We start from the raw sequence: 24,771 nt of genomic DNA, 5'->3' as shown, positions 1-24,771 counted from the left end.
TTTCTTAACTGAATTGGCAAATGCCATGTTTTCTTATACATATTTATTTGTAAAACATTCTTTTAAAATATCAGTTTTAATTTTTACGTCTTATAATAACTTCAGAAATCTTAATTCAAATATAATTTCAACAAAATTAAAAAAAAAAATTAAGCTAATTGCACACAATGAAGAAATAAAGAAATGTATATCCAGTGCTCTATTAGTAAAGGAGTTAAATAAATAAATCACTGTGTCAAGGTAAACAATAGATTGGCAAGGTAAGTCTTCAGTACAAACTGAAAAGAGTTTAATTACGCAACTTCACTATAATACTAAAAATTTAAACATTTTTAACATTTCAAAATTAATCAACCTTCAAATAAAAAATTAAAATATAGTAACTAATTAAAACTTTCACTGTATTCGAAAAATACATAAACAAGTTTAAAAAATACATAAAACATTTATAAGATAATAACTATTAAATTTATATGCCGTCTATTAATTTAAAAAATTCAAAGACACAATATAAATTATAGCAAAATAAAACACGTAACAAAATTACAAATAAAATTTATTCATAGTAAAGTATATAGATATAATATGGACAGAATAATATATTACATCTTTAAAGACAATTATTCATGAGTCCTATAATGTAGGTACAATAAAACTTCTCAATTTTCCATAATAAAAACCTCAAAACAACTAGCTCGCATGGTAGAGTCGTACAACAATTTTTTGTTAAACAAAAGATAAAATGGCAGCTTAGTCATAATCCTCCTTGCAGTCACGGCTTTCGTGGCCTAACTTACCGCAAATAAAGCACTTATTCCCGAACTCGGGACAATTACGGGCAATGTGGCCACTCTTGTTGCAGGTGTAGCAGGTCGCGTTCGAGTTGCCCCGTCCACCACCACGGCCAGTGCCCTGTCCAGCGGACTCTGGGCAGTTCCGAGCGATGTGGCCCGTTTTGCCGCAGTTGTAGCAGGAAGGCTCATCCGAGCTCTGCGTGCAGTCCTTGGCGATGTGGCCCACAGCGCTGCACCGGTAACATCGGTCTTCCTCCTTGCACTCCCGTGCGAAGTGGCCAAACCGGTTGCACTTGTAGCATTTCTCTCGGTTGCGTGTACCACCCTGTGCGCAGTCCCGGGCAAAGTGACCAGTGCGGTTGCACCTGTAGCAGACACTAGAGCTCATTCTCTCCCCGTCACCAACTCCACTCCTCTCCACCTCCACTCTCCTTCAACAAGAACAACTGTTCTGACTTAACCTTACTGCTGCTCATCTATGTTACTCTATAGGGAACTGCAATATGGATCCAACAAAATAAACATAAAAGTCTAACCAAGAACCAAACAATTCATTTAAAGCAATCCTTGGATGAGAAGACTAAGGACAGGTAAGAGAAAAAAATGGACATTAAAACAGCATAAAACAATTTCTATGAACAGTTGCATATATTTTGTTATACATTTTTGGAAGTTTAAAGTGTGGAAAATTTCAGTTTTAGCGTCATATATATATATATATATATATATATATATATATATATATATATATATATATATAAGTTTTTTAAGTGTTTCAAATCAAACCTATAACTAAACATATTAAAATTTATAAAATACAATTCAATTCAATTTCCTGATGACAGGGTTGCCATTCGTCGTTGCTGAGGGGAAAATTAATTGGGATTTTTAGGACTCAAATATGCTTCTAATTTTAACTACTACTATTAGGTTTTATTTTTTTTAAATGTACTGTTTCGATCAATCAATCTACCACACATACCAAGATATCTAAGCTAGTGCCTGCCGCCCTAAATCACCAAATTTGAGTTTATAGTTTAGTAAATTAAAAGAAAGTTAAAATTTGAATATTTGTATCAATATATTCTACATGCCAGTACTTTTTCAAGTGGACCTCACCGACAAGTTCTGTTGAACTTGGTGAGGCCAAGACTATGTAAAATAATTGTTTAATAATTAAAAATAAAAACATGTGTAAACACAAATATTGATGCTACTTAAATACTCATTTTTCAACCACTTTCTCAGTATAAATACAGGATCAACTCTTAAAAACCACAAGAAAAGTTTTTCTGCTAATAGTTGTTAAAAATTAAACCCTGTGATCCCATTGTAAGACATTCATTTTTTCAATAATTCTAAAAAAACTAATTAATAGTTTTTTAGTTTACCATGAAATTATGATTTTACATATTTCATCATATTTTTTGCATAAATTGCTGCATAATAAGAAATTGTTCAGGAGGTTTTTACATATTTTTTTAGAAACATAAAATTAAGGTTCAAATGTGCTGTGATGACATTGCTGACTGACAATGCATACAGTGGCGCAGCAAAGGGGGGTGGCAGGAGCAGGCCGCACAGGGTGTCACCTCTTTTGGGGTGACACCCACCCGGTCTCTCAACTTTAAGAACAATGTACAAAAAAAAATAAATAAATCACTAGCACAAAATTTTTTTTCGGGGATTCCTCCACTGCATAATTCGGGGATTGCCGCAAAAGAGTGTTGTAGGTTACCTTGTTGGAGCATGTAAATAATTTTAAAAATAAACAAGGTTAATGTGTTCTGTTTTTCTCTAGTTCATAGTAATAGCTAAGTCAATTTTTAATTTATGAATAACCATGACTGAAATGAATTATATTTGAGGAAATTATTTGTGTTTGGCATACATTTCTGATTTTATGTAAACATGTTATATTATTTTGTGCGAAAATAAAAATGCTTTTTTATTAATGCGAAGTTAGAACTTCAAAAGTTCTCTCAGCCAATTAACCCCTATTCTCGTCTATCCTGGTCAGACTTGGTACATCTTGATTGTCAAAACAGCTGTCTTGATCTAGATACAACAAAAAGTACTAGTTACCTGTAATTATGTCAGGAGGACTGCCCGGACCCTCCCCCATGTTGTTTGAAGGCATTGGGCTTACCCTGATGGCATCCTGATCAGATTAAGGACGTCCACTAAAGGAACATTGATTGTCAACATAGTAATTGTTTCATTCAAACTTCTGGCTCGTAACATTTCTTTCATGATATTACCATGTCTCAGGCTTTGCTCATGCTCAATCATTCCATGGAGGAGTGACATGCATTATCAAGCTTGAACTTGCCCATTTATAAGTGAGGATTTATTAAACTTCAAGCCTAAAGTCCAATTTGATCTAGAGATAGTTCCTGAGTAAATTGGCTTCACTGACTTTATAGCCAAATCCTATAGAGCCAATTTTTTGCCAACACCATTATGAACTCAATTTTGCTATGTTTCATTCAAATTAATTTATAGCTCAATTATATGTTGAGATATTCTGAGTAATAGGATTCACTAATGCTCAAGAAAATCTTATAGATAGATATGCCCCATCATTGAACTTGATCTTGTCTATGTAGAAGTGAAAGTTCAAACGAAACATCAAACCCATAGCTCAATATTGTGTGGACGGTGAGGCTTTGTAAACGCTCAGCCAATTCAAATGAAGGGACATGCAACATCGTCATTAGCTTAATTTGTTCTTGAGATATCTCCCTCAAATCTCTGGTCAAGCTTTGTGCTATTATTGAACTCTATCTTTCCGATGTAAAAATGTAGCTTTATACAAACTCTCCACCTTATAGTACACTTTGTTCTCCAGGTATCCTGCAAAGATTGACACACAAAAGAATTTTGCCAACCCATTGAGTGGTAGGTAAACATGAAATTTTCCAAATCTTTAGCTTAAGTCGTTTTTGAGATATCTTGTAGAAAATTAGGCTTCATTAAAGTTAACCAAATCTCATGGGGAAACATGCACCATTATTGAACTCGATTTTCAATGCAAGCTTCATGTATAATATCAAGTTTAGATTTCAATTATCTTTGAGTTATTGAGGGGAAAGTCAGTCAGACAAACAGTAATGAATTTTTCCACACATCGAGTAATTAACTTAGTTAACACTCAATTACTAAAATGACCAGGACTGAATTATCTTTAAGAAAAACTATTTATTGTGTGTTTATATCAGTTATATAATTGTACTGAATTACAGGATACAGATAATTCCATTTAACACCTAGAAAAATGACATCACTTAGGTATCTCCATGTTAAGCTTTTTATTCGTTCAGAAATGTATTGTTTCCAATTTATCATTTGGTACTTTCTAATTAAGCGGAGGTCACCCATTCAGAACACGATGCAGCTGTCATGGTCAGGCACATTTACTAGAAATGCTGTTGAATGTATTATTCTTCACATTTAAGATATCAAGATCTGGGAATTCCAGTGACACACACCGAGTTGATTAAAAGTCATTGGCCAATGTGGGGGAGGGGGGGGCAACCTATCAGTATGGCTCAGTTCCTTAATACTCTATCTAAGAACAATGATAAGATTAACTTGCTTGTAAGTGGTACTGAAATAAGCAACCCACAGAAGCTATTAGAAATATTCAATTTATATTACATTAATAAAGTTAAAATGCTAATATACTTAAAATCAATTTTTTTGTATATAATAGAAATAGTAGTAACCTAGCGTTTGGAAACTTTTGATCTAGCTACAAGAGAGGTTAAAAATATTATTGTTAATTTAAAGAATAGTTTCTCTAGTGGATGGTATGGAATAGGAATCTTCTTACTTAAGTTATAAGCAAAGGTGATTAGTCTTATATTGGCAATAATTCTTAATCACCATCTAAAGTTAAATTTTACTAATTTGTATTCTTGAGAGATGTTTTTTCCTTACCATCAGCACAGGACAGTCCGTTTAAACTACTCATCCCTCATAAGTTTTTCATTTTTCGAGTTCCCACAAATCACAGACCACTAAAATATAAAAACTCTAGAGGGTCTTATCATGAATTTTTGAGAAAGAGTGAATTCGCACTGCTGCCACCCAGGCCAATGATCTTGACTTTGACCATGTGCCGTCAGGAAGATGTCAGTTCCTTGGCATTGAAAACTATCTTAAAGTGAAGAACAAACATATTCTACATTATTTATAGTAAATTCGCCCAAACACAACAACTGCAGTATGCTCTGAACGGGTGATCTCCATTTAATCACAAAGGTTTGTATCGATTTAAAGGTATGTTGTCTGAGCCTATAAAACTCCAGCTCATGCAGTCTTTAGTATTATCAGTTTTGTATCACTCTGCCTTTAGGAAAAGTATCAGGATGCACAACGTTCAGAGAATTCAAGAGTTACAAACTCCACAATACAACGGTGAGGTAAGTGTTATCTCCAAGACGGATTGATCATGTGTCAAAGTATCGTGTTTGCATGGTGACTTCTGCAAGCTGTTGACACACTGCATGACTCAGGGAGCCCCAGTACCTGAGTGACTGCAGTATCGGGATGAGGTATCGCAGCATGTCAGCTGTGACCAAAAGCTTCACTCCCATAGAATGAGGTTGGAATAAGGATGAAAAAGTTTTGCCTATTTAAAACTGACACAGTATAATGACCTCCTTGGTTTCCTCAAGTCCCTTACCATTAGTTGTTTTTAAAATAATGTAAAAAACGCAGTTAGAAATTAAAATTTGACTTGAGTTGTCCTGCAAACTAATTTTTAAATGAGGACCACTTGTAAATAAAGGCATTTTTATTAATTTATTTTATTTATTTAAGTACCTTTTATTCACGTTTCAATATCTTTAGAAAAACGTTTTATGACATGCATTGTTTAATTGTGTATTTAACAATTAAATTATATAAAGTGACCTTAAACTTAACTCTAATAATAATTATAGTAAGTATTTATTATTGTGATATATTACACTGTAAATAACTTACCCAAAATATTTTTTCTATTTTTTTTACTTTCTATTTAAATGAGAGGAATTACAAAAAATATTAAGCAATTATAAGAACAGTTTACACAAAGGTAAGTACCTATTAAAATAGAATAACCGCACAAACTTTCATTAATTTATTTCACTAAATAAATGGATAATAATTTATTTTATTCATATTACCTAAAGCCTCCTTGAACAATATTTTTAAATTGTATGTTTTCATCTCCAGAAAGAATTTGTAAGCGGTCAAAAATCACATATTGAACAAAGATTAATAATATCATAGTTAATTTCGAGAGGAAGATGTTGTGGCCATTTGTCTAATAGCATATACAAAATCTAACTGTACATTTCATGACAAATGTACCCAGGTACCTGTTGTTTTATGTTTCTACAACAATGGTGATATTTTGTTAGATGAAACTTTGGACAATTTGTATAATAGATTTCATATTAAGAGTTTTTGATTATGTGAGAATGGAAAGGAAGGATATTTTTGTCACCATCAATGCAGGTATAAAGCTTTAGCAACCACCACGATAATTGAGTCATAGATATTTCTGATAATCTAAACTACCTAGTAATAAAAAACTGTTAAAATAACACACAAATGATTTATACAAAACAAAACCAATAACACAATTTTAAATAACTCAAACTAGAATATTATTGTATTCGATAGTTTTGATATTTCTAAACAATAGTTTGGTTTGATGATTCAATTGTTGTAGTGGCCACTTATTATACTGCAATAGAAGAAAACACAACACCCTTTCTTTGCATTTTGAAACAACCATTATTAGAATACTTAAAAGTGCTCTGACAACACTTAACATTTACATTGAATATGCGGAAAAACATCACTCACTAGCACCACAAAATAGAATAACAATCACTATTTCTGTATATGACTACGCAACCATATATAAGTAATCAGGAAAAGCAATATCAGATGCCCAAAAAGGTTGTGCTATGAAAAACAGACTTGAAATAACCATGAAAAATTTCACCATGAAGGTAAGAACTATGAATAAATTTCTCTATTAGGATACAAAGTACTGAAATATTACCTTCAAATACAGTTGGTAGACTTATTCCTCCAGCTAAAATTCTCACATGAATGTTAAAAACCTTAATATACCATTCTCTTAAATCTAACCCTCCTTAGTTTGTTATCCTCCTCCACTCCGAAATTCCAATTTCACCCAATCCCCTGGACTAAAAAATAGACATTCAATTTTTGTATCATGTATGGTTTGAGACTGCCAAAACTTCTTTATAAAAATGAAGGTATATACTATTTTGGGAAATTATAAAAAATGAGGGTATCAATTTACAATATCGTGACCATGGAAAGGTATGTTCATTTTTTTTTTCCTGAAAACAATAGTGAAAAAAAATTCGTCGGCAGCAAAAATTAAAGGAGTTACGATTTTTTTAAATTCTCTGTAAAACTCTGTTTTTGACAGTACCTCTGGCAACACTATCCATATTTGACAGTTTGGTATTACTCCGCGGCTCTCTCAAATAAAGAAGGGATGACATTTTGAACTATTTTGTTCCTCCGTGTCTATTCTTAACCTCCTTATTTGATAGCATGATACAGTCAACCACTCAAAGGAGTGTGTGGACCCACGCACTCACGCCCACACAAATACCATCGAGCGGACGTGGAGAAGTGTAAAAGATAAAATTCCGCGTTACGGCAGGATAAAAACTCATTTTGTGGGGTATTTGGGTGAATACCTTTTTAAGGCGAAATACCCAAACCTCAATGAGCGGATCCACCATTTCTGGGTTGTGGCTGCAAATCTGTACCCACCTGAACATTACGGTAAGTGATAAGTTACTGAAATGATAAAGACTAGTACGTTAATCCTGTTAACGATGCCTGCCCGCTGCGCAGTGCTGCGCACTGCTTGCTCTTTTAGAAAAAAAGTTAACTCGAGCTTGCAAAAGTCGAATCCCAGATCACGTGATGCCCCTGCTCCTTAACGCAATAATGTCCGAAAGGCGTCAATATAATACAATAATATTCTTTCCCCCCAGTTTATATGCACCTGTGATAATAATACTAGGCTATAAATGCCCAACCCATGAAAAAAGTCCATTTTCCATGGTCACGGTATTGTAAATAAATACCAAAATGAGTTTAGATCTATTTAACAGGAACGAGGCAGATCGTACATGGTTAAAGTAATCAACATCTATAAATTCTTACATTTATAAGATTTAGTTTATACATTATTACATACTAATATCCTATACGTCAAACAAAATAGGAATAACAGTTAAGCATTTGATGCTAAAAAATACTAACCTGTGGAAAACAATAGGTACCAAAAATAACAACAGCTCACTGTACAATGAATTGTATGGTTATATGTCATTTACCACAGATTTACATATCGAAACATAGCATGTAGCACCATTGATTTTAATTTCTAGAGTCCAACATTTATAAAAGTTTACTGTAACCCATAAAGTTTAGTTCACAGCTTTAATAAAAATGTATCAATTCTTTATAGGTTAGTCTTGGTACCAATTTTAGTGAATTAGAAGTGAAAGTGTCGTTTCCTTATTTAATCAGGGCCTATGCTGATGTGATTCCCATCCATAAAAGACTAGCATCTATCTAACCTAATCCTATGCACATTAGGATTTAAAGAAGGGGTAGGGTACGATAAGTGGACCCGGTTTTTTTATATCGAAGAATGTAATCATCAATACCTAATATTCATATCTCAAATCCTAGACTATGAACCAATATAAAAGTATCTATAGTCCTCAATAACAATCATATGATTCAAATTAAAATATGAATTTAATATTTACAGTGACAAAGCAAATTATTATAACCAAAATTAGGAAACCTACAGACGACCATATTTGCTCCTCTCACAGTTACAGTTGTTTTTTTCCCCACTAATTCCACATAATGGGATTTTCGGTACGAGTCCAACATGTTGAAGCCACGAAAAACATGTCTTATCATCTTTCAAAGCAATGTCGTGTAGTTTTCTAAAATTGACTGCCATTTTCAATAATCAAATGTTACTTATGTAAAATTGAAATATTACCTTAAGTACCTGTATTATTTGGAAGCGTTTACAGCTGTTGATATAGATTATTTAGGATAATTGTTCTAAATAATTAATCAGTATTGATTGATTATATCGATGGTTAAATTATGTAATATCGTTTGCCAATTTTTATATAAAAAACTGGGTCCGCTTTTCATACCCTACCCTAAAGAAGTAAACTTAAACAAGTTATAGTCTATTGATTCAAGGTCCTCAGAGGGTTTAACAGTTTACAAATCAATTAGGCCATTAAAAACTAAATTAAACAATTGTGCAATTTCTGAAACTGGTTATGTGTAATTCATGTTAAGAGTAAGACAACATTCAATTTCTCTAAATTTACAGTTTTAAGGTAATGAAAAGATGAAAATTAAAAATTATATTATTTAATATTAACATTATGTAAATAACTTGTTAGTTATCTTATAAACCGGTAATGAAGTTGGGTTTTCACCAGCCTAATTGGCCTAACATATTTTACCGTGGTTAACGATTAAGTCACTGCTTTTGGTGAAATTGTACATATGAAATAACAAAAAATAAAATATATAAAAGTAATATTTGTGTAATCTTACCTTCAATCTAAACAAAAGTATTTTAATTTGAAAAATTAGGAACACGTGGACAGACTACTTGCAACACCCTACAGATTACCTCAATGTTCACTTCACTGCTCAGTCGTAATAACAAAAAAACACAAATTGTGTATTATTTGGAGCATACGGCTAGCCTTATTTCGTTGTCTATATAGATAAATAAATAAATGTATACTATACACTAGACACAGCAGTCTTTAAGCTGAAGTAAAGGTTTTAACCCAACTAGCTTCGATTTTACATCACAAAACAACTTATTGATAATTCAACCACACAAAACGTTTTAAATCAGTGTTCACTACTTCTTTGATCATATGGACAATTGTTTTACTATGGCAAACTCTGTTGACTACTTCGTTTGTTCCCAATTGTATTTTCCATTGACTAATTAAAAAATCAAGAAACCATCAAAACCGATTCATTATTAGATCTTACATTAATGGTTAGAGGAAGGTACTGGAAGCAACTAACATCAAACAAAATTCGTTTCGATTCTACATAAAATCAAAATAGTTTGTTCAGCTATCAACAAATAGTCTGTCAAATAAGAAATCTTAGATGGTTCGTAGAAGTAAGTAGGGCGTAGTCGTAGGAGAATACTGTATCAGTGATTAATAATAGACCTAAGTTTTTAATTTAAGAAAATTTGAAGATTAGTGAGTTTGAATCCTAAAATAAACTTGTATTTAGTTGACAATAATGTTTACTACTTAATAACTAATGACTATTATTTACTATATACTAGAAGTTTTTCTTTATCAATACATATAATAACATACATAAAATACCGTTTTCTCTCGTCAAAGAAAATTATGGTTACAGTGTAATAAAATGGCATATGGATGGCGGGGTGCGAAATGGCTTTGTATTATAGCCATTAATATTTATATACGGAAAGTTTTCATGAACATTTTTGGACTATCTTAAGCTCTAACCGAGAATCAGTCACATATTACTTTAGAATAGGCTCAGAGATGATTACTTGTTAGCACGTGGAAATGCGAAACCCAAACTAGAAGTCTGAACACTAGAGTGTATGATATTATAGGCATGCACAGGGTCATGATTTGGAGTTGCCTGACATACCGGGAGGAGGGTTTTGGGGGAGTATTCCAACCAAAACAGGGACCCGAGCCCACCACTAGAAAATTCATTAAAATTTTACTCACAATGATGAACTTTAAACTTTTTGACATGAATTGTATTTTTAATATAGAACTCTTACAATTACAGCACTATTTTGCAGTGGGCTATACAAAATTTAAATGGTGCGAGGAGGGGCAGTAGGACATAGGACAGAGAGTTACAACGTATTACAAGTATAAAAATAAAAATAATACGTAAAACCCGTCACCGGTGAGCCAATCAACATAACTCTTGTACTTCAGCAGTAGTATAATTCTTGCATAAAAGTTAAGTAACAAAAAATTCAACATATTACCATGTGCCTGTACACCTGTGGCACCCCCTGTGCACGCCAGTGTATGACACGTCATATAACTACCAGTAATGTTAAATTTTATCATTAGTCCATGTTCTCTAAGCTAATGACTATCGGTCGTTGTATTAAAATCAAATCAAATTTATTTAAGAATTTAGAAGCAAACATAGTACACTTTATGTACCGAAATTAGTCCCACACGGGCCACAGAGGCTTCTACGTGGTGACGAGACCATTTCTTGTTTCTATGCACAGCAGTATTATAATAATTTACATATTAATAATAATAAACAATTTTGTGTATTGTTAAAACAATTACTATAATATATCAAATCTAAAATAACAATAGGCAGCTGCAATTTGTTGGCCACAGACCTCATACATTATGCCACAATACTGAATGTCCAGTAAATAAATGTGATCATATATATATATATATATATATATATATATATATATATATATATATATATATATATATATATTAGTCTGGTATATTATAGATGAGAGCAGCGACTCAGCGTGTTCAGCGCCGATCTCCAACAGCCAGACAGAGACATGGTTTTTGTATGCGGGAAGCGGGACCTGCAGGTCCCATATGTGTTGCGGATATTTCTGAGTAGGAAATATTTCCGCAAATATTCCGGAAATAACGTCGTACAAAATACCTCATATCGATCTATATTGGTTAAAGTTTTGTCTGAGTCAATCCACGATTCTGTAAAAACAATGATATCATACATAATGTTAAAACTTTGCATTAATATTAGTGCCTGATCGATATGTTTATAAGAACTACGTATATTTAAATGAGATATTTTAAGACTTCTGTTTGTCCCGTTATGGAAACATTCAGCCAGTTCAGTATGACAGTCAAACCCCTCATAATAGACTTGTACGTGGCCGTCAAGCGCAAGTAACACGTCTCTCTCCAACCTCAGTAACAACCCGATCGCCCCACCAAGATCCCGCCGCGCCAAAAACCGCACCGTTTAATTTTACAGGCAATTTAATTAAAATTTATTAAATTTTAATTGTAATCAAAATTTATAATAATTTTAAATATGGCTGATTTTTAAAATGTATAAGAATAAAATAATAAGTTATTTAATAATTCCTTTCCGATACTGTTGATGTTTCTTTCGCTCATTGTTTCTCTGTATAAAAACAATGATTAGTTTTACCTCCCTTATTTCCATACCAACATAATAAACCTTTTTGAATATCTTATACCACTGTTACATTTTCTCTTTTCTGGAGATTATATGGCGTTTATCCACAAACAAGAAAACGTTCCTTGTACAGAGTCGCCTCTTACGCCGCACACACATACAGTTACACGCACAGACATACAGACGTTGCATGATACATTACAATTATATAATGAAGAGTGAGACAGGTAATGAGTGCTTAGATCTACATTGGTTATTTTTAGAACAAAATAATCTGAGATTATATTAATAAGGAACTATTAATATTATATATATATATATATATATATATATATATATATATATATATATATATATATATATATATATATATATATATATACATATATATACATATATATATATATATATATATATATATATATATATATATTCTTTTTCATTATACCATTAATTTTGTATAGCCCTGGAAAGTAAGTAGTAATAAATTTTCCTTGGTTGTTGTAGTTCCTAGGAGTACAAAATTTTTGCTTTTTGCATGTTGCAATTACATAGATCATTCTGTACTACACCGCAGATAATGATATCGCCGTTAGACTGGTTTATTAAGTAATCAAGTAAGATAACTTTTGTAATATGTTAAATTTAAAGTGTTAATTTTAAACATGTAGGTAATAAAATTACAAATAATCATGCATACAGTAACAAATATATAATAATCATCATACTGCTGATTAAATACCTCCTCATTATTCAATGATTTAATGACAATTTGTTGATCTCACTCACACGCACATTCATACTACAAAAATTCATCTCCATATTATTTACTAGTTATAATATTCGGACATATGTATTTATGTCTCATAATGATAGTACACAGATTAATTCTTTAGTAAAACTATTACTTGTTGTTACTTATGTAACCAAATAAAGAAAATAGGAACACGTTAAATTAAAATCAGATAAAACCTATAGCCCAAGAATTAGTACTAGCCTACCCGGATTAGTACTATTGAAACAAAAGAATTTGTCTGCTACTTTAGATGCTTCTTAAAATTGAAAAAAAAACTTTTTTAACTATCGGAACTTATCAAAGAAATAACTAAATGAAAAAAGAGATTATTCATTGAATTATGCGTTAAACTAGCTTAAATAAATTAACACATTTTAGTAAAGAATTTTTTAATAAATAAAAAATTACAACTTTTATGAATGTAGAAAATTATATAAACCAAACCAAATTCAACAGGAGCCCACCTTACTTACTGGACGAAAGAGGCTTGTCGGACATTGAACTTTAATTCGGGCATTCTTTCACTAGACACTCCAAACCCTCAACAGATTTTAAACAGTCCCCGGTCAGTCAACTCTACTGTATGCCTGATAAAGATGCGATAATCTCGCGTCCAGGCGAATGCGATCTTCTCCTTCAAGTGACTCCTGGCCTTTCCGAGGATCATCTTGTTGTAGGGGGTAAGGTGGTCGTTAATGTAGACCCTTGTTGGCGGCCAGCTACTGTAGAGAGGATATTTACTACAGTATGAGGGAAATCTTTGCCTTCCTTGCGGTGGACTGATTAGTAATAAATAAACATGTTGTATTTATGTCTTGCTTTTTATCTATTGTAAATTATCCACAACATTATTAAACAATAGAGTGATAGCTTTAATTATACTCTTTAAGTAACTGATTTAGTCTAAAGTGGTAGTATGAGATGACAACATTCTTCTTGTTACTATAAAACAGCATCGGAGCTGTTAATACATTAATATTTAACGCATTAAATATGTATTATACATTCAGCGAACGACATTTCTAAATTTGGCGGCATTTGTTTCACGAGCATAATTTGGTGAGTCATGTTTACGCACATGTAATATCCACAAGTGCGGATGTTAGAATGATGCAACAGTTACTGCATTTAATGAATATCAACACGTAAGAAGATGGAGTAATAATCACTTGACAGCTTGCCACATTCGATGCATTGTAATCTAGGAATTGCTTTTTATAGACCAATTGGTCTACAGCGTTTTATTAATATTTGAGGCATTTGCTAAATGCAGTGAGAGAGCGCCATAGCATGACGGTATTCCAATTGTTGATATGGTGGGCTGGATCGCGTATACAAGAGCCACGTTATAATTATAATAATCCTTGAACATTTTTCATTTACAGCGTGGTAAAAAGTCGACTCTGAAATCGAAGACCGTAGAAATCGCACTCGCTTGAAATAGATTTTCGGACTCCCATGAAGAATTAAACAAGTAGTTAAGAACCTAAAGATAGGTTTTATTAGTCATAGAAGTAAGCTAAAAACATTCAGCTTTAGTATTGAATAGTAACTGATTGTAAACAACAAATTACACATCAACTGATAATAAATGTAATATATTATAATAAAGAGATTTGTAATAGTATGCTAAATATTATATCATTCTTCCTAGCTTTATTTTGTGACGTAGGTGCGAAGGTACCGCGGTAATATCCGGGAATGCCGTGGACGGAGACTACTAGTAAGTAGTTCTTAAGGTAAAGAACCTTGTGATGAATAGACAGTCGTATTTGAATCATCTGTCGGCAGTTGTAAATTATCAATGTGGCATAGTCCGGTGATTTATGTATAAGATATTAGAGTTGCTTTATAAACAGAGTTTTTAATATTACTGACTGGATCTTGATTTTAATCTGACTCAGGTTCTGGTCCTGGAGCTATGATTGATAGTCTACGGCTTTCTCCCGTTTGTCTGAGAAACCGACGTGTGCATATCCAGGATCCGCTTAAATGAGTTCAACTTCTTCTACTAAAGAGTAAGATTTGCTAAATCGGTTGTGATTCCGAGTGAGGAGAGGACCAGGCAGGAAAAGCCATGTAGGAACTGAATTACTATAGTGAGATCTTCTTGAACATTAACTCATATGGAGTGGTATTCGTAGATGTGTATAGGAGATGTCTAAGTGGAAGGTTTCTGACAAAACTGATTCCTAGTGTCTGGTTGGCAAATCCTAACTCCTCGAGGCAAGTGTGATGGTTTTCCCAATTGTACCATTACACATTTCAACTTGGTCATTGCCACTGAAATTGTGCGGTGAAGAATGACTTGACGCTATCGAATTTTTTTCAAGAAATTATTTCAGTTCTGTTACATCGGTGACGATCCACGTCTGAATGGATAAAAGGAGGCATTCGAAAAAGGGTGAACATTACACTTAGTCTATGGATGATTGACGATGATGTGTCTCAGCATGGAAATGCAAATGAAATAGTGTGAACACTGATCAACAATAGTGAGAATAAATGTGTTTTGGATGACAATGAATCTTTAAATCTATGTTTGATCTTTCAAATGATGATGTTTCCTTCATCAGATTCTCTTTACGGCTGCAAAATCTTGAATAATAAGTGAACATGCATTGACAACGAAGTAAAAGGTGGAAATCATGAGAGGTACATCCAACTTGAGAACTCCAAGGCTGAAAGGCGATCTGGATCTGGCCGGATTTGACTGTTTGAAATGATACAGCCCAGAATCGTTTCCTGAGCAATTGCGCATCTGCCCATACCCGGGGTCAAATAATGTCATGGCCACTTCAAAAAATTTCTTTAAATGTTAATAGTAATCTTCCTTCGTCATATCAAGATGTACTACGGTACATTTTAAATACCTCGGATTATGAGTTTATAGCCTTTTTAAAACTAAAAACACCATTTATTTGTAACTCCAAAAGTAATCCTCTGGAACTGGTAGAGCTGCTCTCATGCCTGAAAAGCTGTCTAGGCACGTTCATCTTCTTCGATTTGCAGCTTCTCTGGACATCAAGGGAGCTGAATGTGTAATATCTGAAACCCTATCCTCCACCTGTGGCAGTGTGTATGGCTCTAGCATAGTAAAATGTTTTAGTTTGTGAATAGTCAATGCACATTGCACAATCGTTTGTTTCTTCCATGAAGAATGAAACAAGTAGTAAAGAGCCTAAAGATGGAGTTTATTAGACATAGAAGTCACTATAAACATTCAGCTTTAGTATTGAACAGTAAATTTTATTAATGTAAACAACAAATTGAGGATCAGCTGATAATAAATGTAGACTATTACAATAAACAGATGAGTAATGCTCTTCTAAATATTATATCACAGCCTTATAACTACATAAATATAGTTATTAATCAGCAAAAACTTATGTTAAGTTACGGTTATAGACGAAGTATTTTTGTACTTGTATTATCCGTTTAGTTACTAACTCTTTTTTACTTTTTTATCTTTAGGGAACTTTTTGGTCAAAGTGGTCGTTTTGAATTAGTAATCGCGAACATTATTCATTTGCAGTCTACTTTGAACATAATTAGGCCTAAGTGATCGCAGTACGGCGGAATTGGCTTGCGTGGTGGTTAGGCGTATTCCTTCATATTACAATTATAAAAACAACTACAAATTAAAATATAAAGTCTAGATATTAAATACAACCGAATAATTAACGAACTGAACAGAGTTTTCAGTTTAAGGTCGAATACAACATATTACATTTTGTTAAATTACCTTGTTGGTCCTATCACAATAAAAAATGTGGTAGGGTTTTTCTTGTGTTCAAAATTCCTTGAAACTCGATTTCATCATAAATAAAAATAGGCTTAAGCTACAGAACTCACTTCTAAGATTAAACTGGGGCACATGCAACCAATTGAGGCGTTTGTGATTATTATACCCTAAAGCATACATCTAAATGGACACATCTAAACATTTTGAGCACGAACATTTTCACATTGGTCTTATGGATAATTTTGTTGGCTAAGTTAAAATCATAAGATAAACAAATTTGTAAGTAATCTGACCACAGTCATTTGGTATTTTAACATGTGACATATTAACACATATAATAATAATGTTCCATTGATGGATGTTTCGATAAGATCTTCTGTAGTATACTTCAATACTACGTTGTATCATATTTGTATACAGACATGAGATAGTTTGATGATGGTGCATGTACATCCGTGGGATTTGCCTGAGCATTCAAAAGGCCGTAACTGTTGGTGATACTTCAAAAATTAATTGAGGTATAAAATTTAAATATTATATATTTTGCTTAGTTGTCACTAAGGGTTCTGTCAAACACCTCTTCTGGCTGTCTGTCTGTCTGCTTGTGTGCTCGTTTCCGCTGTATATCTTAAGAACAAATTGAGCTGTGGACTCGACATTTTAGATGTCTACATAGGTAATTTGGTGTTTGATGGTGGGCACATTCCTCTATAAGATTTGGCTGAGCATTTAGAAAGATTTCATGTGTAGACTATACATTTTGCATGAAACTTTCTACATAGACAAGAATAAGTGCGATGATTGTACAATTCCATTAATAGGATTTGGCTGAGCGTCATTGAAACCTATCACTCAGGCTAGCAAAATCTGTCTTTAACTGTCTAGGGGCAGAAATGTCTGTCTATCCGCAGGACATAGCAAGAATAAAGTGAGTTATGTACTTGAAACTTTGCAGACAACTTCAGGAAAGCTTGTTACACGATATGTAGTCTGGCGTACTTCTGTCGTGTTAGTGGCTAAGCGTTCTGGGGGCTAGAAATATGTCACATATCTGTCAACATGACATCACATTTTGTATGAAGTTTTATTTCTATATAGGCAAGATCGAATACGATGATGATGCATGTCCCTCCACGGAATTTGGCTCAGTTCAATAGTTGAGCCTGTCTGTCTATATGGTTTGACTGAACGTTATAGTAACCCGCGGCTTCGCACACAATTTGCACAATAGAAGAGCGGGCCTTCTTAGTAAAATCATCTCTGATGTTGGCTAATATGAGGGAGTACTATGATAATTTTCAAACAGAACCAGGTATATGTCTAGTACTAATTATTTTAGTGCCCGTGGGTAAGAGGTTCAAAAGTTAAATACATTTTTACTGGTTCATATTTATTTTGCGAGTGTAGGAGCACACTTCTCTGTTTCTAATCCGTTACATTTCTGATGCCACAATTTCCAATGCCACTTCTGATGCCACTTTCCTGTCCCAATGGCATTTATAAACATATAAATGCCAACAGTTGATTTTTGCCTTGTCTCGATAAAGAATATATACAGAGTGTTCACAAACTTCTGTGGATGATAATACTTACCGGAAGCGCCTAACACACTCCTGGTTTGTGTAAGCCTATCTTTAAAATTGTTGTGCTCGCTTATGCGTTGACGGATGTCTAGTATATGTTTTATAACCATACTGGTTTCTTTATTTAGCTTTAAAAATTTGCAACATTTGTTAATATTAAAGAAAGTAACACAAGTACATTTTTCCTTTGATTTCTTTTAACGTATGTGCCAAATTTGGTTTCTTGAGCTTAAAAAGCTTTAGAGATAATAATTGTTTTAATAAAAATACAAAATGACGGCTTGCGGCTAAATGAGACATTTTTCGACCTATGTCGTATGACATTTTTTATTTAAAATTATGACTACTATTATTTGTGAACATCTTGTATATACTTCGTGACAACTTCAGGTTAAGAGAATAGACACTAACAAGAGAAAAAAATTTCATATGTACATATGCCCTATCTCGCTTCATTTAGTGTCTGTCTGTCCATATGTGTTTTTATTTTTTTTAATCGTATTTCAGAACCCGTTTCAGAGCAAATAACATGAAACTTGGGAGTTATGTTAAGTTAATTAACTATTTTATTTCTCAACCGATCTGAACAAATTAGGTATTGTTAGTTTTTTCATTAAATTTTCAATAAATAGTTATTCTTGCAATTTTTACGTGGCATTAAAATTTTTTCTGATATCAAAGTTTGAAAAAATGTTCATGCCGTCATTTTGAAATGGAAACTGATACTAGATATTTAATTTCCCCCCCTTTATTTAGCTTAAAATAACTGCCAAGTTTCATGTTATTTGCTCCAACGGGTTCTAAGATACGACTTTTTAAATAAAAACACATATAGACAGACAGATACTAAACGAAGCGAGATAGGACATATGTTCATATGAACTTTTTGCTTGTTTTTGTGTCTACAATCACTTCCTGAAGTGTGCCAACCTCTCTCGAAACACTCATATAGCCTACGTACGTAAGACTGAGAGGCCCTATGTCTACGGCTTTTCTATTAATGAACGGTTTAGAAATGTATATTCCCATAGTTTAAATTCAATTCCAGTCTAATTTATTTACGGGCGCCATAGATGAGTTTATCTTGTTACCTGTTTAAGAAAATAAATACATATGTAGGCTTTCAAGACCTACTTCGGTCAAAAAACGTCAACTGCCGGTCCTTGTCATCTACTACCGGTCGAATACATTTAAGTGCCATTTAGTTTGATTTTTATAACGGTGAAGAAAATATACATACTCACGTACGACTGAAATCGGTCAAAAAGTTCTATTCCGACTGATTAGATTCACTTGTCTCATGTATTTTCGGTTCTACTGTTGTTGCTCCGGCCAAAAAAAAAATATAAATACATAAATACGTAGGTCTCGGAAAGCAGCTTAGATTAAAAGCAACTACTTCTGGTCTATAATATTTATAGTGCTATAAATGATTTGGTTGTTTACTCTGACCAAGAAAATATATGTATACGTAAACATCCATCGCTTCCGGTATAAGTGGAAGAGTGGAAAATCTTTGAAACTAAGTTCATTCAGCACTAACTAGTCTAACTGTCTAATACTTCAGGTGTAGCCTAACTGTCTAAAACTTCAGGTCTAAATGTCTAATACTTCTGGTCTAACTACTTCAGGTCTAACTGTCTATTACTTCAGGTCTAAATGTCTAATACCTCAGGTCTAACTATTTCAGATCTAACTGTCTAATACTTCAGGTCTAAATGTCTAATACTTCAAGTCTAACTATTTCAGATTTAACTGTCTAATACTTCAGGTCTAAATGTCTAATACTTCAGGTCTAAACGTCTAATACTTCAGGTCTAACTATTTCAGATGTAACTGTCTAATACTTCAAGTCTAACTATTTCAGATCTAACTGTCTAATACTTCAGGTCTAACTACTTCAGATCTGTCTAATACTTCAAGTCTAACTATTTCAGATCTAACTGTCTAATACTTCAGGTCTAACTACTTCAGATCTAACTGTCTAATACTTCAGGTCTAACTACTTCAGATCTAACTGTCTAATACTTCAGGTCTAACTACTTCAGATCTAACTGTCTAATACTTCAGGTCTAACTACTTCAGATCTAACTGTCTAATACTTCAAGTCTAACTATTTCAGATCTAACTGTCTAATACTTCAGGTCTAACTACTTCAGATCTAACTGTGTAATACTTCAGGTCTAACTACTTCAGATCTAACTGTCTAATACTTCAGGTCTAACTACTTCAGATCTAACTGTCTAATACTTCAGGTCTAACTATTTCAGATCTAACTGTCTAATACTTCAGGTCTAACTATTTCAGATCTAACTGTCTAATACTTCAGGTCTAACTATTTCAGATCTAACTGTCTAATACTTCAGGTCTAACTAGTTCAGATCTAACTGTCTAATACTTCAGGTCTAACTATTTCAGATCTAACTGTCTAATACTTCAGGTCTAACTACTTCAGATCTAACTGTCTAATACTTCAGGTCTAACTACTTCAGATCTAACTGTCTAATACTTCAGGTCTAACTACTTCAGATCTAACTGTCTAATACTTCAGGTCTAACTACTTCAGATCTAACTGTCTAATACTTCAGGTCTAACTATTTCAGATCTAACTGTCTAATACTTCAGGTGAAATATCAAATGCTACAGTTGAGTCTGTCTTGTAGTCCCGGTAAAGTAAATAAACATAGGACTGAGAAGCTTAATTGGGTCAAAAGATGCCTACTTCTCGCTGTTTAAATTCACTTTGTTGCTACAGTTGAGTTTGTATTATTGCCTTCATCAAGAAACTATATTTACTTAGGTCACAGAAATATATCCTGGTGAAAAAACATTCACTTCCGGTCTAATACATTTCTACTGCCATAGTAGGAATTGCCTTCTTGTCGTATTCATAAGTCTACTTCGGTCAAAAGGTGTCCGCTTCCGGCCGTTTAAATTCACTTACGATGACACAGGTTTGTCTTGTTGTCTTGATGAAACAATACACGCATTCAGCTCTCCGAAACGGTCAAAAAACGTCTACTTCCAGTTCTTGTAATCTTGTTTCGTTCTATTACATTTCCATTGCCATAGCTGAGTTTGCCTTACCCCGATGAAGAAAATAACATTACATACGTAGGGCTGAATAGCCCTTTTACTTTCTAAATGGATATACTTTTGTTATAAAAGGAAAATCCTTACTGAGTTCACGCATTATTTCAAATTATCGTTTATAAGGTTTTACGTTATAGAAGTCTTGTTGTTTTTTGGACTTTAGCTTGGGAAAGAATGGCTTGTTGAAGCATGTTAGTGTTGATGCCTGTTTTTCCCGCCACTGTAGAAATGCCTTATCACAATGACAAATAAGCCAACCGGTTTCGAGTGCCTAGTGTACCAGAATTCATATCTATGTTTATGAAGGTGGGTTTCATTGGTGTATTCTGGAGTAAAAGCTTTGTCTTCGCTAACAAGATCGTGTTTGGTGTTATTTTTATATACATTCTCATCTTTTCAAATTATAAGTCGTACAAAAAAGTCCAATGGAGAAAACAATAGATAACTTAGGTAAATGATGATTAAATACTATAGGCCGAGTGGCGTCAAATGAAAGACAGGTTACTGCAGGCCTATTCAGTCTGTAGTATTTAGTATCGATTACAGTTCAGAAAACCTGAGTAGTATATGGAAGTATGTTCATTATCTGATTTATTCGTAACCTACGTATGATCGTTGTTACGAATTTCAGGCTTATGCGCCTTAAATAGAAAAACTGCTAAGGAGAGAAGATTAATTTTTTAAAGGTTAATTTAAAAAAATTAAATCAACAATAACTTGAGTTCCACGACAGTCAAAGATTAAATAACTATTTTTAAATTCTACAACTTTGTTATACAGGAACACTACAGGAAAACTTAATACACTTCTTGTACAGCAGTATTGTTGACAGGGTGACAAGATTGAAAATGAGGACAGATAACGTATATAAATTGTAAGGGAAGTTCATTTATTCTTGAAATATAAATAGATATTCCATTTTAAAAATGGAAATAAAAGTTTATTATATAAATTTACGTTAGTTAATTTTACTATCTGTGATGGGTTTTGTTACACAAAGATGAATAGCATTATTAAGTCAATGAGTAATTCTTGCCTAAAGAGGTAGTTGGTAGTTTGTAATAAAAATTAATACAATACATATTTACAAATTAAATAGATTTTCTTCGTCTAATAAATGAATGAATTTTTCCCTCATGTCTGAAACGAACATGCAGTTTAAACATTGTTCATTTAACTATAATATGTCTTCTTATTTAACTATTAGGCTACACATTATTGTTATAGGCTACATAACAATGAATCGCTGAATATGCTAGGCGCTTATCTCGACGACGGCTGAACCAATTCCTCTAATTCTTTTTCTAAAATATTCGATGAAAACAGAGGAAGGTTTATATAAAAAGAAAGAATTGAAATGTTTTCCAGAATATTCAGAATCCGGAAAATGGTAATATATATATGTTTTGTAATACAGATATTACATTAAAACACAGTAAACTTTGGCATTATTAGGTTGCTTCCAATGGAACAAGGTTGGAGCACGCCATACCACATTGTCGCCAACAGGCTACGATGAGGTTGCATGTCTTTAGCTCATTTCTTTCTCGAGATGTCCTACAAACAGATAGACGGACAGACATCATACAGATAAGAAATGTTTACATCCTGCCCTCTCGGCAGACAAAATAGAAACTGTGTCTTCAACAACCCACAAGGCTAACGTAAAACTATTTGCTACCGCTTAGCCAAACTGCATGGAGTGACATGCACCGTCATCGAACTCTTTGTTGTCTGTATAGAAATAGTGCTTCATCCAAAATCTCAAGTCTACAGGTTGGTTAGTTTTCGACATATCGTGCGGACAAACAGACAGACAGAAATGATTTTTAACATGATTAACATATGTGCCCTTATTTGACCGGCTGCAGATTTGCAGTATCTACTTCTTATATTTATTTATCATTAATTAATTTGTAATAACTGAAGCAGTGCAAGTGCATACCAAACAATAATAATTTTGCTCTACGTACATTAAATTCATACATAATTTTGGAGCATTAGTGTAAGTGGCACAGCGCTCGAGCCGTAATGCAGCTGCAGATGAACGACTCCCCACGGTTCAAAAAGTGATAAAGATAGATGAAAGTAATGCTAAATGTTTTAGAGAAAAGCGACACATGTCTGGGGCAGCTATATACTCTGTTACTTTTAATAAGAACCGATTGCGTTCATCAGTAGCCTACAGTACAGTAGGCGTTACTTTTGATTCCAGGTTAAACTTATTACCTCACACACATAAGAATCTTATCGAGGCGAAACGTACCATGGGTTGAATCTACATGATACCATTACGTTGCCGAGGATCGTCGTTTCTGTCGGCGTGAAGTTAACATTATTTAGTACTAAACTTACATTAAATTTCGTATGTAACCATATCTCACAACAGTTTTAACTAACAATTTCAATATAACTTAAATTAATATCAAACGAATACTATGTCAGTTGTTTTTCAGAAGCGTTCCTCGTTATATCGCATTTATCGTAAGATAACCAGATCAAGCAACGTCGAGCGTGGCCGCTGCTTGCCCGGCCGTTGGTGGTCATCTTTAAACCGTTGGTCCCCAGGTTAAGTGTTAGGGAGGGCTTCTTAGCCCTAACTTCGCATGATAAAATAAGACATCTTTACTTTACTTTTACATTTTTATGTCGGGTAACTGACACCTCGGTGCCATTCAAACACGGCTATAGTTCTATATAAGTATTGAGTTAAACAATATATTCACAATTGTAAAGAATTCTCGTACTGATACTGTACTTATAATTATTAGTTATAAAGTTGTGTACCAAGGTAAAACAACATTAAAGTACAAGAACCTACGTCAAGGTGATGTGTTTATGAAGGTAAATGTCCATTAGGGTCTCCTGGAAATTTAATACTAGTAATATTAGTATTAATATTACCAGTAGTGCCTTTGGTTTCATCAGTAACAATACGTTTACTGGTATATGTAGGCCTATCTACTGCTTGGTAGGCACTCTACTACCGAACCAATCTACGGAACGCTGGATCGCACCAAAGCAAGGCTTAAATGGATTACGCGCTAATCCTGGTTTATACTTTTCTCTACGATTCGTACACATTTACAGGTTACGACGGACGCTGAGAAAGTTCGACAACATAACTGCAGAAAATCTCCTTCGTTGAGGGCCATTGTCGCGCATTGAAAACATTATTCGTCGCAATGGATCAGCGGATATACCAGGTATATATGGATAAACGGATATCTCCGGCCTCGTCCGTCTTAGACAAACAGTTAACAACTTAGATATAGAATTGTTTTCTAGGCCGCTCTACCTGATAACGACACTTCGTTGCATTATGCATGTATAGTCTATAACTGTTTCATATAAATACCTCAGCCAGTCAGCAAAGTCTAGAAGCTGAAAATTGGACACGGGTGACGGGGGTGGTTTTCTATCGTGTAAGAATCACACATTTGCTTGGCTCAGCCGGACAGACCATCTTGCAGT

General features: G+C 33.5%; 1 protein-coding gene across 3 annotated transcripts; it reads right to left on the bottom strand.

Moving 5' to 3' along the window:
* Window positions 1-539: 539 nt before the first annotated feature.
* LOC124353959 (CCHC-type zinc finger nucleic acid binding protein-like) lies at window positions 540-24,771 on the bottom strand. 3 transcript variants are annotated; one of them, XM_046804047.1, is made up of 2 exons: window positions 24,656-24,771; window positions 540-1,225 (listed from the first exon to the last, which is right to left on the bottom strand). In XM_046804047.1, the coding sequence occupies exon 2, from the start codon at window positions 1,180-1,182 to the stop codon at window positions 751-753; it is 432 nt and encodes a 143-aa protein (XP_046660003.1). In that variant the 5' UTR covers window positions 1,183-1,225; window positions 24,656-24,771; the 3' UTR covers window positions 540-750. The 3 variants fall into 3 exon arrangements, with proteins under 3 accessions (XP_046660003.1, XP_046660000.1, XP_046660001.1); XM_046804044.1 differs by lacking the exon at window positions 24,656-24,771 and adding an exon at window positions 9,447-9,602; XM_046804045.1 differs by lacking the exon at window positions 24,656-24,771 and adding an exon at window positions 9,447-9,565 and having other exon boundaries at window positions 540-1,240.

This window comes from Homalodisca vitripennis, chromosome 2 (assembly GCF_021130785.1).
Source record: "Homalodisca vitripennis isolate AUS2020 chromosome 2, UT_GWSS_2.1, whole genome shotgun sequence".
NCBI lineage: Eukaryota > Metazoa > Arthropoda > Insecta > Hemiptera > Cicadellidae > Homalodisca > Homalodisca vitripennis.
Note: the sequence above shows the minus strand (reverse complement) of the source record. Positions and strands in the feature narration are given on the sequence as shown.

Excerpts from the sequence above, each read along its gene's own strand:
- LOC124353959 (XM_046804047.1), bottom strand. The coding sequence starts at position 1,182 with ATGAGCTCTAGTGTCTGCTACAGGTGCAACCGCACTGGTCACTTTGCC.